Source organism: Aythya marila (assembly GCF_965140915.1).
Source record: "Aythya marila genome assembly, chromosome: 2".
NCBI classification, from domain to species: domain Eukaryota; kingdom Metazoa; phylum Chordata; class Aves; order Anseriformes; family Anatidae; genus Aythya; species Aythya marila.
The window spans coordinates 121746008-121762555 of record NC_139043.1 but is presented as its reverse complement, the minus strand read 5'-3'; the positions used below and the strand labels follow the sequence as shown (position 1 = coordinate 121762555).

At 39.6% G+C, this 16548-nt stretch overlaps 1 protein-coding gene across 2 annotated transcripts in view; it reads right to left on the bottom strand.

Annotated features, from left to right (window-relative positions):
• Positions 1–16331, bottom strand: part of PREX2 (phosphatidylinositol-3,4,5-trisphosphate dependent Rac exchange factor 2) — a 181402-nt gene extending 165071 nt beyond the window's left edge. Inside the window, exons 1-2 of one of the 2 annotated variants that reach the window (XM_082755020.1) lie at positions 16191–16331; positions 15896–16094 (exon numbers count right to left, since the gene is read on the bottom strand). In XM_082755020.1, the coding sequence (XP_082611146.1) occupies positions 15896–16036 (141 nt within the window). In that variant the 5' untranslated portion in view covers positions 16037–16094; positions 16191–16331. The other variant, XM_082755019.1, reaches the window with a different exon arrangement.
• Between the last annotated feature and the right edge of the window lie 217 nt (positions 16332–16548).

Sequence of the window (16548 nt, the reverse complement as noted above, 5' to 3'; positions counted from 1 at the left end):
TGATCTTTAGGAGAGCAGTACAAGATACATAGGAAGACTTAAACATACTAAATACAACTGAAAGGACTTTTGCCCTCGAGATGTAGAAGCAACAGCACCAACAAAGCTGCTTCTGAGCTATTAAAAAAAAAAAACTAGATCCCGATACATGAGAAGATGGATTTCTGGCACTGTCCCATCACCTGCATGCATGTTTGCTTCCTGCTTCCCATTTTTCCATTCTTTCACATTTCTATTTTTTCCTAGGCAGAGAAAATTGGAATGAGCTCCACACTAGGGAAGGCCTTAGCCCCAAATAAAAATCTCCACTTGAGAAATTCCCTGCTAAGAATTTAATACCTGAAGTTTGGTCAAGTCATGTTAGACATCTCTGTGAAAGTTCAAGAAGTCCCCTAAAATCTTGGGTTTTGTTGTACTAGCAGAGGTATTTTACTGATGAAAAATATTGTAGGATTGTCTCTGCAACAGTTATACTTCATTTTCTCTCAAAACTGTAGAAGTGAATTAGGTTTAAAATTTGGTTGCCTGTGGCAAGTTTGCCATGCATTTACATTTTTCATTAACCAGAAAAAAAAAAAAATCCCAATTTTTTTTCACTCTGAGAGACTTCATATTGCAATAGGAACACTTGATACGCAAATACTTGCTCCTCATCCATACTGCTGCCCTATTGCCACTGAGCGGTGCACCTCTCGGTTAAGTCTATCAAAACCAATATTGTCTCCTCCAAAAGATAAATAGGTGAACAAAACTTGATGCACCTATCTCTAAAGTCCAGTTAAGAACAGCACCATCTTCTGCAAGAGAAAAATAACAAAATTTGAATAGACGGAAGAATCAAGGGTCAAGTGCAGTGATACACTGGTAAATTCCTTTTGGAAGTCCATGGAGTAACTACAACGAACGCTTCATTCCATTACTACTAGCCAGCACACAAGAAAAGTTTACTGTGTAAAATTAAAAGGTTTAATATTAAATGGATGAGTCGGAGGCTGAGCACTGTATTAGCCCAGAGCTATTTGGTGGCTGCAAAGAAAGAGGAAGCAGAATGGAATAACCATTATGGCCTTTATTGGACATTAAGACAAATGTGCAATACTGTATACAAAGAACGGTCTAGATGCAAAATAACATTTTCCCCAAATCCTCTTTTACACCAACAATTCTTGCAGTCAAAAATCAAATTATACTTGACAAGTAGGTATGGCCATTTTTTTTCAGTACAAAGATGCATAACATGAAAATGCATAGTATTAGCAGTGGCTGTCATTTTATTTTTTTATACTGTAATACCTTTTTGTCCAAGTCTAGATATTCATTTTTTTATTAGTAAAAGTTACAAGTGCAAAAATTCCTTGTTTTCAGCACTCGAGGTTGCTGTAATACAGATGAAAACTAATTAATCCAGTATATTTCCAGGACTCATTTTTCACAAGATGCACAAATTAACCTAATTTTTCATGATACAGCAGTTGCCAGAAGAAACAACGTTAGCTCATGCATCCTGTACAATAACCTACATAAAGTCAGCTTAAATGTCAGGGGCAGGAAAAGAGTATTTTATGTAACACCGCCGTTGATAGCTGTTGTAAAGTGGCATTTGTATATAAAATGGGTTTGACAAAGAGCTGGAGAAGCTTCAGAAGATAAAGGATGTTTCCTTCTCAATGATACACCTGAAAATTTTGACTCAGACCCAAGAAAGTGTCTGAAGGGATTCTACTAATGAAAACACATCTTAGTGAAGAAGTGTCCTACAAATGAATTTGGACAACCTATATTTCACTGGATTGTACATATCCTAATTTGACAACTGCATTACAAAATCTAAGTTAAGAATTTGCAAAGATTGAGCACTAACTAGTCAACTTATTGACATAAAAATTGATATTGTAGCAGGTAATAAACTACTATGAAATAGAATTGTACTTTTAAATGTTTTTTTTTTTTTTTTTTTTTTTTTTTAACTTAGAAAGGTTTCTTCACTTGGTCTATTGAACAAAATGATAAATTGTACTGTTATTACAACTCCTGTCAAACTTTTCTTTCATGTATTCCAACTTGAAAGAAAAACCTTTAATCATGGTTGAAGGTCATTTATACAAACTTACAATAGTGTTTCATAATATTCATATAGGAAATTTAAGGATAAAAAATCCCTTATAAACTCATCAGGCTGAATCTTGACTTCAAGGGCTTTTGCACTTACTCTTTGGTAATCAGATCATTTGTCTTTCACTACCTATGGAAAAACACAGCAGTATCAGTGCTTCATCCTCACTTTCACACAAAACTGTCTTTGTCATATTTGCCATGTCACTGCTTCACCAGCTTTCCGATTTTTGTCCTGGCATAGCACACCAAAAACAAGGCATTTTTTTTTTTCCAGTTCAAATTCTTTTTACTATTCTGAAAAGATTCCAAGCTTCCTATATTCATATTCTCCCCTGCTTCCCTTCTGAGGATGTCAGTCACGCTCATAGTAGTCACACAAGCATGAAGATTATTGAATGTAACTATTCCATCAACTATGCAAAAGCATTTTAACCACAGCATAATCTATTTGAGCATTCATAAAAAGGGAACTTTAAGCTTTCCCTTCTGAAATTTACTATTTTGAATTGCAAATAAATGATGAAATGTAAACAGGGTGGGTAGAATGGGCAATAAATTGCTTGTAAAACATTTAAGAAAGTGAATCACTGCTTTTTGACAGAGACCACAGCAACTTCATACACTAACAAAAAAAAAAAAAAAGTTTTTTTTGCATTCATCCTCAGAATGAAGAAAGCTTTACCTTCCTCGGGACTGAAGAACTCTTCAATATCTGCACAGCCACAAAACAGGAAACTTTCCTTCCCTTTGTTTCTGTCCGGTCTGACTATTGTAACAGTTCGGAATAACTGAACATGGGAAAAAGTCCCTTTATTTCCTGTGAGGGCAACCTCACAGCATATGGGAAGAAATTAACACACTCATACAGAATATAACTGCCAACTTCCAGGCATTATTCTTAATAAACAGGATATCACGCAGTGTCAAAGAGATAAATGAATGAGGAATAACCTTAAAGTAAACAAAAAATAAAGTTATCCCTATCAGGACTTTACTATCCTTCTTCTGCCCACATAAAGAATGTTTCTAGGTGTATTGCAGTGCATTTAAATGTGGCAATCATGTCCATTCTGTAATTTCCATTCGTTAGTATTATTTTTAGTGGTAGTTACCTGTTGTTTTGTACAACTGAACTATAAAATCAACATCTTATTAGAAGAAGAATCATTCTACTTAGAGAAAAGGGCAGATATAACCTTTCTACAGATACTTCTAGGAACTATTTGCAGCACTGTTAAGAAATAAACGAATTGTAACTTTCAGACTGTTAAAGCAGTCACACCATCTTGAAAACACCTTTTACTTGTCAACTTGAGATTATCTAAAGACAGCTCACACTTTGCCCCCCTTTAATTACAAAATGCTCAATTATCTCTTGATAATTATTGAAACTCCACACTGCAACATAAAATAAATGAAAATAAACACACTAGAAACAAATGCAGAGATGATATTTTCACACCTCAGGCTGACAGTGTATGAAGATGTCCAAGCAACTGCATTTCTGCAGTACTGCTAGCCACACTCACCTTAACCAACCAGCAACACAGGTAATTCATGGAACCTTGAGTAGCACCTATTTTAACACTGCAAAAGACAGCCACATCTGTTCTACTAACACAAATACTATGTTAGGAGGAAATGTCATCTCATACTTGATTTGTTTCAAAGGTGGTTTTCTTTTTTTTTTTTCTCCTCATTTTTATTACTGTCACTGGCTGCCTCTGTGCTTCACTGAGGCCTCCTACACCATCTTTTCCCCATATACAGTTTCACACTGCAAATCAGAATGGTGAGGAAGAGTAAACAGCCACTAAAGCTCATACCTCAAGCACCATTCCCAATCTCTAAAAATACTGCTTTTGGTACTTTAACATAAATAAAGACAGGAAAGTAGGGGCCTAAGTAAAGTGCTAACTACACTTTGACAAAAAAAAAAAAAAAAAGAAAAAGAAAAAAAAAAAGGTTATTAGAATTCTTCAACATGTTTCAGTACATGACAAATCATAATTCAGTACCTTGATCATCTATTACACACATTTGGTTATTTTATTCTTACCCTTTCAAAACTGTTGCCAAAAGATTAAGAACAAAACCAGGGTGAAGATCAATGATACCGACACCAAAGAAATTCATCCCAAAGGATTCTGATAGACGATCAAAAGTATAAGAGGATTTATTACACTTGGATTTTCAACAAGATAAATACTGACACAAGTACTTAGTGAATTTTTCAGGCAGGACAATTCTGTCAAAAAAAAAAAAAAAAAAGAGTGTACAAACAAACCAACAAAAAAGTAGCCAAACTCAGAGATTATGTCATTTGCATCCAGGTCTTCCATACACAATCTGCAGTACCGACAGCCCCCAACCTCTGATGCCTGAAGATGGGAAGAATACGCCCTCCTTAAATAATACTACCAACCACCATTACAAAAAAAATGTTACTGTGATAGACCTACTATGAAATGCACCACATTAATTCACAGATTCCTTCCAACATCTCTCATTTTAGGGCTTTACACTACATGAACACTACAAGTTCAAATGAACACTACAAGTTCATTTTTAAGTGGTAGTGTGTAAGCTTTCAAGAATAAAAAATGACAGACACTGAAGTGGAAGGAAGTAGCTATGATTGTAAGTTTAGGTTGGCCATTTTTACAATGGTATTTTATGAAACAGGATGTATTCACTGTCTTCCCACTTTATATGGCTTCTGCCAATATATCTCTCCCACAGACAATAAGAATAAACAGGCACTAATCAGAGAGGACCATTTTACAAGACACTACTAAAGTGACAAAGACCAACTCTACAGGTATGTGCCACTATTTCCCTACCCTCTACCATGTAAAGTTTTGGCATCTTTGTAATGAAAGCACCGCTTGTACACTACAGAGCTTCAGTTGCTTTCTCATCTGTTTAAGTCTCAAATGCCTCTGTGACTTTTAAAACAAAGTCCCCTGACCACACTCATGCTATAGAACCCAAGGATGTCTCAAAGCATCACATCACAAACTATTTCTTCTAGGCATCTGGATACACCATATGCTTAAATTCCTTGGGTAAGGTAACTTAGCACATACTAAGCAATAAAATGAAGTGATTTTCCAGTCTTGTTACACAAATTTATAGCATCCCAGAGATCAATCACTTGGTTATACAGTATATCGTTTCAACTTTATAGCTTTGGGCTTTTAGTGCCCAAGTCTTTCCAAAATGTCACAGTAGGGATTACGAAGTAAAAGCATGGCCAATTAAGTTTACAGAAGAACCTGAGAACATCCTGGAAGTGTATTATAGGACAAAGAAGAGACATCGTGTTTTCTATTCTCCCATTTTGCATCCAGTACTTTACAGTTTATTTAAATAATGTAAAATAGGAAGTTCCTGATTCCCGTGGTACCTTTTTTGAAGAACATACAAACTAATTAATTATTTCAGGGGTTGCATCACATTTTCTCAATCTGTAATTTTTAGCTTGTAACGGCATAAAAACAGCCTTGCTTTGGATACACATTCATCATGTTTTAAACTGCCATGATTTGGGGTGAGGAGTAATGAGGACACACATACAGCCATCTTGTCCACTTCACCAGGCTGGGCTCATTAGAAGATACTTGAAAACAGATGCTTGGCTTCCACACTCACCCTTCGCTGCTTATCAGCAAAGTTTTCATGAACAAGCCCCAAGATACAGGTCACTGAAGGCTTTCAGAAAGCACAACTTCATTAAGTTAGTACAGCGAAGAATTAGGCTTTTCAAAGAACTGGACACTTACATTTCCAACAAGTATAACAATTGTAAACACAATTCTAGCCCAACTGAGACAACTCTCTTAAACTAAACTTTTTGACCTACAGTTCTTGAAATTATGTCTCAGCCATTTCAGCTGTGGACTTGGAGGTCACAGCCACATGTACATTCCAAGTGTCACCTTCAGAGCTGTTTCTCAGACTGTGGAGTGTATGACACTAGTCACTGCCCATCAGCCAGCTACACCTGCCCCACCCTTAGGCTCTGAATAGCTGCTACCCAGTTATATCTTCTTGACTGCTTTTTGCAATGCAAATAAAATATATCCTTAGTATCTATCAAAAGGCTGAAGGCCTAAGTGCAGAAAGTTTCCAATGGTCCAGCTCACACCTAACCAGTTACAACATGGATTATCTGCATAAACCCAATGTGTAATTCTTCCTGCCCTAGATGTTCTCCATGTTTGCAGCCTATTTCTCCTTTCCTATTCAGCCTGCCAACCGATGGCTCTTGCCCAATCCACACTACTTATATTGATTTATATCCCTGATGGAGCTCTTAATATTCCATATTTAAATATACAGAAGACACCAATTCACTCCTAGCAACTCAGCTGCCCAGTACATTACCACATTTCTGTTGAGGTCACCTAGAACACATTAATTACGTGGCTACCTGGGAGGGCAACGAGTTATTTTCCAACACTTGTCTAAGAGCAATCTCACTCCACCAATGCTCCTCCATCATATGCTCCTCATATCCTGTTTGATTTAGGCATAAGGATGCTGGGACTGTTGAATCAACTTGCAGGAACATATCCATCCCTCTCTCTAGGAAGTATTCCATTTCAACAGCCTGAGAAACTACCAGTATATTTCATAGGGAAAATATATAAAAACTGTATTTAATGTAAATTCACTTGTCAGTTGATACTGGTCACTTTCTCTAGCTGTTATAATAGACAAAACTTGATCGCAAATGTATCAATACATATAATGAATTTAAACTTCAGATGCAAATTGCAGCAGCTACAACCAAATTTCGTTTTAAATTGAGAATTCATATAAAACTTCCCTAGGTCAAGGGGTGGATTATTTGCTCTGCTGCATCCAGAAAGATATAAGATACTATCAGTTTGTCAGGGGGGCTGAATCACAGGCATGGAAAAGCCACCTTACTGCATCTTATTACTGTTCTGTCCACTACTGCTTCTTCTACCCATTCTGCCACACTACACTCATGTTCTTCAGACTTAAAAACCACAGAAAGCTCATGATGCATGCCAGATGACTTGGCAGCCAGGCTGCCAAAAGCACAAGGGAGAATCAGGAGGTCTCACAGGATCTAGAATTATTTATTGAGAAAATAAGCATCAACCCCTAATACCTCAGTTCTGCCCCTCCAAGAGGGTAACTTGAGCTGTGAACAGTCTATGAGAGAATTACAGGAGCAGTAAAGCTTGCACAAAATGAAGCTGAATTTGTGGAGTTAGCCTTGCAGTTTCTCAGACATTTTAAGCAGACATCCACTCGTCTACCATCAATTATATATAAAGGGAAAGGACTGTTTTGAAGTCAAAGTACTGAAATGGGAATCAAGACATCAGATTATATTTCTGGCTCTGCCACAAACTTCCTCTGGGACTCAAAATCAAGTCCTGTCTCGAAGTTTCCCATTTGTAGTACTACTCAGATTTGATTTATTAATGACAGTAATGCACTGAGAGATCTCCGAACAGAAAATATTACAGAAGTGCCAGGTTATCTGTCCCCTGAACATAGATAATTTTCCCACTGTATTATATATGTATCTGAGTTTTCTCTTTGATTTTGAGTATTTGCTGAACAGTGTACCCTGGCCATTTGCACTGCAATTTCAGACAGGGTAAACAAAGTAGAGGTGCCAACCAGAGAAATATTTTCTTCCCTGAAGAGCTGAAACTTCAGGACACCGTCTTTTTCCCTGTCACACCAATAAAATCCAAAATTAAGGATTCATGTAAGTTGGAAGGGATCTCCAAAGGTCACGTAGCCCAACTACTTATCAAAGCAGTGTCAGCTAGGACAGGTTGCTCAGTCTTGCCCAGCTGAGCTTTGAAGAAAATATAGATATTCCGCAGGCTATGGGCAACCTGTTCCTCTGTTTTACTATCCTCACATTAAAATATATTTTTCTCCACACATCGGGTATGAATTTCCCATTTTCCACCGTCTCTTCTTTGTCCACTGTGCACCCCAAGAGACGTTTGGCTCCACATCCTCCCATCAGGGAGCTGCAGACAGCAATAAAAATTCCTAAAAATTCCTTCTATTCCTAAAGTAGAAGAAAACTTATTCTCTCAGCCTCCCTTTGCAGGTAGTATGCCTCAGGCCCCTCTCCACCTTGCTGGCCTTCCACAGAACTTGCTCCAGTAGATACATTTCTTTCTGGAACCAGGGAGACCAAAACTGGACTCACCAAGTTCTCACAACTGCAGAATACAGGAGAAAGAATCACTTCACCTGACCTGATGGCAACAACCTTGCAGCAACAACCCAGGATGCTGACTGATCTGTGCACTATGAGGGTGTATTCATGCTCAAGTTCCTCTGCACAAGCACTCCTTGAGCCCCTTTAATGCTGCTTCCCAGCCCCCAGACTATACTGGTTGGCAAGGTTATTCCATTCCAGGTGTAGGAGCTCTATGTTTGCTTTCACTGAACTTCTTGAAGTTCCTACCATTGCATTACTCTAACCTGCTGAGGTCCCTCTGACTGCTGAAAGTGTGCCTTCCCATCCCACCAACCAGGACATTACTGAAGATGAGATTTGATGATGAAAGAAAGGCCTCACAATAACATCGGCCAGCTCCCCCAGATGCATCCTGTCTGGTCTCCAAATTCTGTATAACCATTTTCCTCAAGTACTTCATAACTGTGCTTTCTTCTACTGAAGGCAATGGCACATTCCCACAAAATCTGGAAGTGGGCTTCAAGATGATTATAGGAAACCATTATCAGTGAAAACTCCAGGAGGAAGACCACAGAGAACCTCAGCCTACTCTGGATCCGCTTTTCACAAAGTCCTCTTCCCACTGAGCAGTGGGCACACATTTTCCTTAGCCTTCCTTTTCCTACCAACATAAAGTCCTTTCTGCTGCCCTTCACACTTCTAATTTCAGTGCCAACTGAGCTCAGCCTTTGCTGTCTCCATTCTTACATGGCTTCATATTTCTCCTGAACAGCCTGTCCCTGAGCACTCTCTTGGGTCTCACACCAATGCATGCCATCTATTGACCAAAGACAGTGATGACCCTGCTCGGTACAAAAGAGAAAACTGGACAAATATTAATGCAGTTTAGAATTAAAGTAAAGCCAGAAAAATAGTTAAACAAAAATACTGAAAAAGAATATCCATGAGTACATATGTATGCAAATGTATTTAATATACTTAAATAAAAAGGTAGAGCCTAGATTATTCTAATTATTAATTTAAATGATTATCTTACTCAACTTTATACTTCATTCATGGGTAGCCCAATTCCTTTCCAAACAGGGACATATACTTAACATACAGACATATATATGGTTAATAGCCTTTCACAGACTGGCAAGCTGCCCCCACCTGTATCTTAGGTCAACTATAGCCAGTTTGGATTTGTTTATTTTGGCCAAAATACAGTTCCTTTTGGTTTCCAATGTGAAGAACTTCTCAGTTCCTCCTATAGTGTAATACTGTTACTAACTTGGAATTCCTCTGCTTTGACAAAATTGTTCTTCATGCTAATCCTACCAAAAAATACTAACCCTGGAATGCATAGTTTCAAAGCACTTGCTGTTTCAAAATGGTGACAAAAATTGCTTCTGAAGAGGTTTGAAAAATATGTCTCCATAAATATTCAAAATCACTCCAAACAGGATACCATTCAACAGGATGAGGCAGCATATAGTAACTTAGTCTGGATGTATCAATTGATGGTCCCTCCAAATAGTCTCTTCTAAGTTAGTAGCTCACATTACAATCTTGTGCAATTTATGGACCAGGAGAGTCAGGACTGAGATATAACACAGAGCAAAGGAATAAAGGGAACACTACAAATACAATATTTATAAATACAGATGTGTAAATATAAATATTTATTGTGTAAATATTGTCCTCTTCAGCATGCTACATCTTACAATAAGTCTTACAAAGAGAAGAGCTAATTAAATGCTATGAAACAAAGATTTCTCTTTTCTGTATTTACATTTTGCACTGAACAGATTAAAAACAAATAAATAAATATAAACTTTTCCTTAAAAAGCAGCTTTTCAAAATACAGTCCAAGTACATCTGAGAGCAGTAAGGGGAAATTCATTGAAAAGTATGAAATACCCATCAATAGTGCTGTATAATTCCCTACACTTCCAAACAAGATAAAACACATGCTTGAAAATCTTTCTTAAAAATGTCTGGCTTTTGCCATTTTGCCTACGCAAGGTTCTATGCTCAGCTAGTAGAGACATAAATAATCTTTTCTTGCTCTCTTTTTCTCACTCTACAAAGCGAGCGTTTGATGTTGGGGATGGGGTTTACAAAGAAATAAACAGCTTTTAAGTAGTTACCCTTACTCTGATAAAGACCACAGGTGGTGCCATTGATATAGCCAACCAAGCCAAAAAAGAATAGAATACCATATCCTTTTTTTTTTCTTGTAATGCTTAAGCAAGTTAAAAACAGCAGAAATTGGAAGTGAATAGAAAAGATATTGGCTTTCTATGGTAATTGTGTTTGCACTTCCTTTTGACTTTTTATGATGAAGTTGCCATAGAATGTTGCTTTTCTTTTCCTGAAGAGAAAGGAAATCACAGAAGCTTATCAAAAAATGCAGCCAGCTGAAACCCTTCCCTTCCATTCATTTAAATCCCTTTTACAAATGTAATTATGCAAACCATTAAGAAGTCACTAATCATTACTGTAATTGAGATATATATAACATAAATAACCTGTATAACATATATTCATACACAATGACACATACACGTTGTTGTATCAGACTACAGCCATAAAAGTTCATTTAAAAACAGTTCTTCTGTGGAAGGCCCAACACCTAATTGGATCATCCAGCATAACCACTTGAGGAATTTCAATCTAGGACACAAATCATCTATTGCTGATCTGGAGTGGTAACACTGGATATGACTAAAGTTCACCTGGAGTCTCAATTAATCACTTGTCCAACTAATTAGTCTGCACAACCACCACAATGAGCCAAAAGAAAGGAAGGGTGCAGGGTGGCAGGGAAATACAGGACACGAGGAGTCACACAGCCACTGAGAAGGTTGGGCAATAAACCTTATAAACATTTATTTATGCCCATTGAAAAGCAAAGATTCTGCTTGCCTTAACAGAGCACACATTTACAGCAAACTGAGCCTTTTTTTTTTTTTTTTTTTTTTTAAACTTTAGTAAAGCGGAAGGGAGAAGAGAAGATGATACAGTAGAATCTAATGGAACTGAACTTGGATTTGAGAGTTAACAGGCAGAAATGTATGTTTATTCACAGAAGAGACTCTATAAACCATACTATATTCTACATAATAAACTGGCTGTCTTTTCCTTCCAGCTGCCTCAGGATCTAACAATTCGCCCCGGCTTCGGCCATGGGGGTTTGGAAGGCTCAGGCGAGTGCTAACATCTGCTTCTATTCCCATCAACGTCAAATTTGTCAGAACACAGAACTGCAGCAGAAAAACAATCTCTGACAAATAAAAATAAACTACTTCCACAGCTATCCCCTGAAGTACCAAATGCAGCAGATCTATTACACGTCCAATTTCTATTCTAAAATAAAATTTCTTTCCTTAAGTGTATGTGTGTATATATATATATATATATATATATATTTTATTATTATTATTTTTTTTACCTACTATTGTATCTAGCCTGTATCACTGCAGCGTACCTGCCTCCTAAAGCTCTTTGTGGCTTCATTTGCCTTTTCTGGCCAAACATCAGCATGATGCAAAAACATAACTAAGCTTTAAACCAAGTCAGAAAGTGACAAATTAAGCCAACCACTATCCTGAAACTCTTTTTACTATTAACTACTCCCAGTTTTACCAGTCTCTTTACTACTAGTACATTGAGCGTTCAGATGAGTACCCTGATTTATAAAGCAAATGAAACCTTGCAAGAACACATTAAGCTAATTAAAAAAGAAAGATTAAACATCCATTAAAAAGTCAAGTGCATTTCTCAGCATAAAATGCAGGACCAATGAGAATCTTGGAAAAGTTTACTTAGTTCTACCCTAACTAGTTAATCATGCTACTTCTAGAGAAAAACAGGAAATTTTCACCATGCTTACACAGAGCACATCAAATATATACACTTTTTCATTTCCTGGAAAGAATGAAATAAATAAGGTATATACTGATAAATCACAAAAGAAAAAAATAAATAGCATCTTTACCATGAATACTCAATATAGTATTAATTACTCAGTTACACAGTTGGATAACACGTAATTATTTTAGAGAGAGCAAGTATTCACCAACTGTTGCCTTCACTTCCTTCCAGCAAGAACATTTTGGTGAAAAAAGATTCTCCTCTTACTCCTGCAAGTACAGCTTCTATTCCACTGGAAAACACAGCTTGCTTTCTTGTAAAATAACATGATCACCCGAGAAGTACGGCCCAGCAGCAGAAAAATCCCAACAGCTGATTTAGCCAGTAAAGAACCAACTTTGAAAAAGTAACCTCATGTTGTAGCTCACAGTGAACTCTATCTGTAGATATGATTTTTGGAAATATTTTAGTTCCTTAGGCAAGTTCTTCTATCAGTAGATTGAATTATTTTAAGAAACACTAAATGCCAACAAGAACAAAAACTCTAGTATTGAAATGAAGCTCCAAGTGTTGTAAGGAAAAATTCAAGCCTTTCTTCATAATTTCCTGTGCCTACTCCCTCTGACATTGCTGAGACTACTGGTGGGCTTATGTTTATCCACCTCATGTACGTTTATATACCTCACTGAGATTGGCACAGAATTGTTGTTGCTCTGTATTATTATATCTCAACATACTGTGCTACCATAGTTTATTACTGGAAGATTCAGGAGATCTGAAAGAGTAATGCTAACACAACCAGACCTTTCCATGCAGATGTGATCTGTGATGATACCAGATTAAAAACAATACATTGTCTTTACACAGTGCAAAGGCAAGAAGAATAGGGGAATGAACTCATATGGGAACAACTACTCAGGTACATCTATTTAATCAAATAATGAACCTATTAAATCTGCTTTGCATTTAATAGCCTTGTAGAGCTCTGACAGAATACACAAACCAAGCTACTTCTCACCGCACTGATGATAATTGAAGAAAGAGGAGTCACAGAGGAGCAGGAGAACAAAAACACTTTAAATTACCAGTGAGAAATTTGTCCTTGGTGAGACGCACTTTAATTCCAACATAAAGTGAAGAACCTAAATAATTCTAACACATAATAGGCATGGCTCCCATGCAGGGAAACCAGCAAAGCATTTCCCACGTAGATACACACTGGCAAAGTCACATCCTCCTTATAATCTCATTCTCCAGCCAGCCATAGGCTGTAGCAGGTAAAACACCATTTCACCAACATGATCACATCAGCAACAGGGGTCTCCTCCTCCCACCACTCAGTTAAATCAGGCTTACACTTCACTTCCACACCTGTTTATGTTACATACTACCCATTGTGATAACTTAGTTTTGCCTCAGCCAAATGGCTAGGGGATGCTATCAATTCACTCCACAAGATGCACAAAGTACTCAAGAAAGAGAGTTAAGTATGATATGAACATTATACTTCCACACAAATCCCACTTAAGTACCGTCCCTGTCCTACACAAGAATGACTGATGGAAGAAACCTGAATTTTTGTCTCTTAATATTAACTGCTTCTACAGTGGGGCATGAGCACAAGATGAAAGGTTCAGTCCAAACTGGTGAAAAGTTAGCTCTTGTCCACACAAACGCTAGTGTACCTTTCCAAAGGAACCATACATCATAAAACATGGCATCCTGTAACTCCACAGAAGACATAAGCTCTAGTCCTGAAACCACGGTTTGTTTCATTTATCTAAGTTAATACCCTGTTCCTATAAACTTCAGTGAAAACTGCATGTACTCCATGTAAACTGTTAAAAAGACTACAAATGGCTCCAGCTTTCCATTCATAAAGGAAACCCAGTTTCTACCAAAATTAGCTCCACTGACAGTGTCAATGAGACCTGGAAGCCTAACTCTTAACTTTCATAATAATTTCAGCATCTTAGGCTGTCTCTAATTTAACAAGGAATCCTGCAAAACAGGATAGGGTTTGGACAGAGAAAATCAGTGCTGGGACCCCACACCGTTGCCCCATCCAGATATGCTCTAAGAGAAAAATTTGCAGTTCACTTTCATCCAAAACAAACTCAGACTTTGTGCCCTAAGACAACCTCATGCTGAGAAGATGCAGCCTCCAGATCAAGAAGTAGCCACAGGAACAAGCGCAATGCTGATATGTAATAAATGCGATTCGTCTCCATACTGGCACTAGTCCAGAGCCATCCTCCTCATAAAATCCACCACCACAGCCACTCCCAACAGCAGTCCTAGCAGACAGGCCAAGGAAAAGTTCCCAAGTTGTCTCCTCAAACCAAGGACAAGGCACAATTAAAAAGCATGACATTTCCCTGTGAAGGGTTTAGATCTCTGAGCTATTACTTAAACATTGTTCACAGACATTAATGAATACGTAAAATTTGACCTAGAACCAGGCATTTAACTCCAGTGCTCCTCCCTTTCTCCACGTGATTTATTTAGATCATCTCAATCCTATTTCTGCAAGACTAATTACTGAATTCATTACTTGTATGCAACTTGAAGTCTGCACAGTCTGCTCTTCAGAAGGAGCACTAAGTGCTTGAACATCAGTACCCGTTATGTCTGAAACTGTGGGGCCCAAAATTAAAGACAATACAAATTCTTTAAACTTGTTAAAGAGACCTAAGAATCTGAAATACACCAAATTTGAGGCTTCAGATGAAATATTGAAGCATATTCCTTTTTTTTTTTTTTTTACAGTAAGTAAAATGTGATTGTTAAATGGAAACAAAGTAAAAGGCACTCACACAGCCACCTTCTCAAGTATACATCAAATATTTTTTAGAAACTGAAAACACATTGGACCATTTACCATTTTTCAAGGTTCTGCTGAGGATAAACATATGGAGAAAATAAGCTACTCTGTAGATCTTATTTCACTCCCGTGTCTGTGCTTTTATTCTCCCTGTCACAGCCAAGTTGAGAATTTCCTCTTTCATGATAATAAGCAGAAAGTTCACAGATCTCAAAGCAGCAAAGCAGGAAGTTTGCAGTTTGAAGGATTTCCCCTCTTCAATGGCACAAGGGAGGAGAGAAAAATACATGGGGGCTCCTGTGAAAGATCCTCAGCAAAATCAAGCAGACGAGCTGGACGCGCTTATCTCATCGGGGTCCTAGAGCGATGCTACCGACACCTCGTGCAAACGAAGCACGGCACAGCTGTGCTTAATAAGAGCTGTTCCTCTGGCTTTACCAAAGAGAGCACCCTCCTGCCTTTTTTATCAGGGATTAGGGTGTTACCTGGCACGGGTAATCCCACCCACAGTGCCAGTCAGGTGTGGAAGGAGGCTCGCCCGCTGCAGCACAGCTCTGGCCGGGGTCAGACTCCCCAGGCGACCCCAGCACCCACAGCAGAGCCCAGCCTCCCAGGTGGCCCCAACCTCCCCAGGTGGCCCCAGCCCCCCCAGATGACCCACACCAGCCCCCCTCAGCGCTCCTCCCCCTCGCCCCGCCGCCCTTCAGGGTCTGCCCCCCTCCCCAGCACCCCGAGGGGCCGCTGCCCCTCCTGCCCAGCCCTGCGGGGTGCCCCTCGCTGCAGCGCGACCCTTGGGGAGGGCTCCCCGGGCACGGCGCCCCTTCCCCAGCCCCGCAGCCCGGCTCGCTGGGATGCCGTGCCGAGCCGTGCTGTGCCGAGCCGCTCACCGACACCAGGAACTCCAGCGTGCCCACATAGTCCCGCTCGGTCTTGAGCAGCTCGTTGAGGACGCAGACGCGGAGGCGAAGCTGCTTTTCCAAGTCCTTGCCGCTCTCCCCCTTGCCTTCCCCTCTGCTCTCCTCCGTCATGGTGCGCGGCGCGGCGGAGCGCTGCCCGCGGCCCCGCTGAGGCGTGAGCGGCCCGGCGCTGCGGACAAGGACAACAAAAGAGCCCGCTGGGTTACATAGCGGGCCCGGAGCCGCACGGGTGCCCTGCCGCCGAGCAGCCTCTGCCCCGGCTCACCCGGCTCCTGCCGAGGTCCGGAGGCGAGCGGCCCCCCCCTCCCTCCAGCGGGCTCCGCTTTCCCGTCAGGAAGGGGACGCGGCCCTGAGGAAGCGAGCGGTCACTGGTTCCCAGCTCGCCCTGTGAGCTGGGAGGTTGGAAAGCCGCCGCCGCAGCACAGACTTGGACATTAATCAAAAGCTTTGTATCCATGTGACTCCAACCCCTTCCCCCCCTTCGCTAAATCTCAGGAAAAAGGAAAGGAAACAACTTCAGGGAAGGTTGCGTGCCAGCAGCTGCCTGTTTCGCACACAAGCTGCGAGCTCCGGTTGGAGGCTAATTGGAGATCTCCAACAACACAGCGCAAGAATTATAAAAA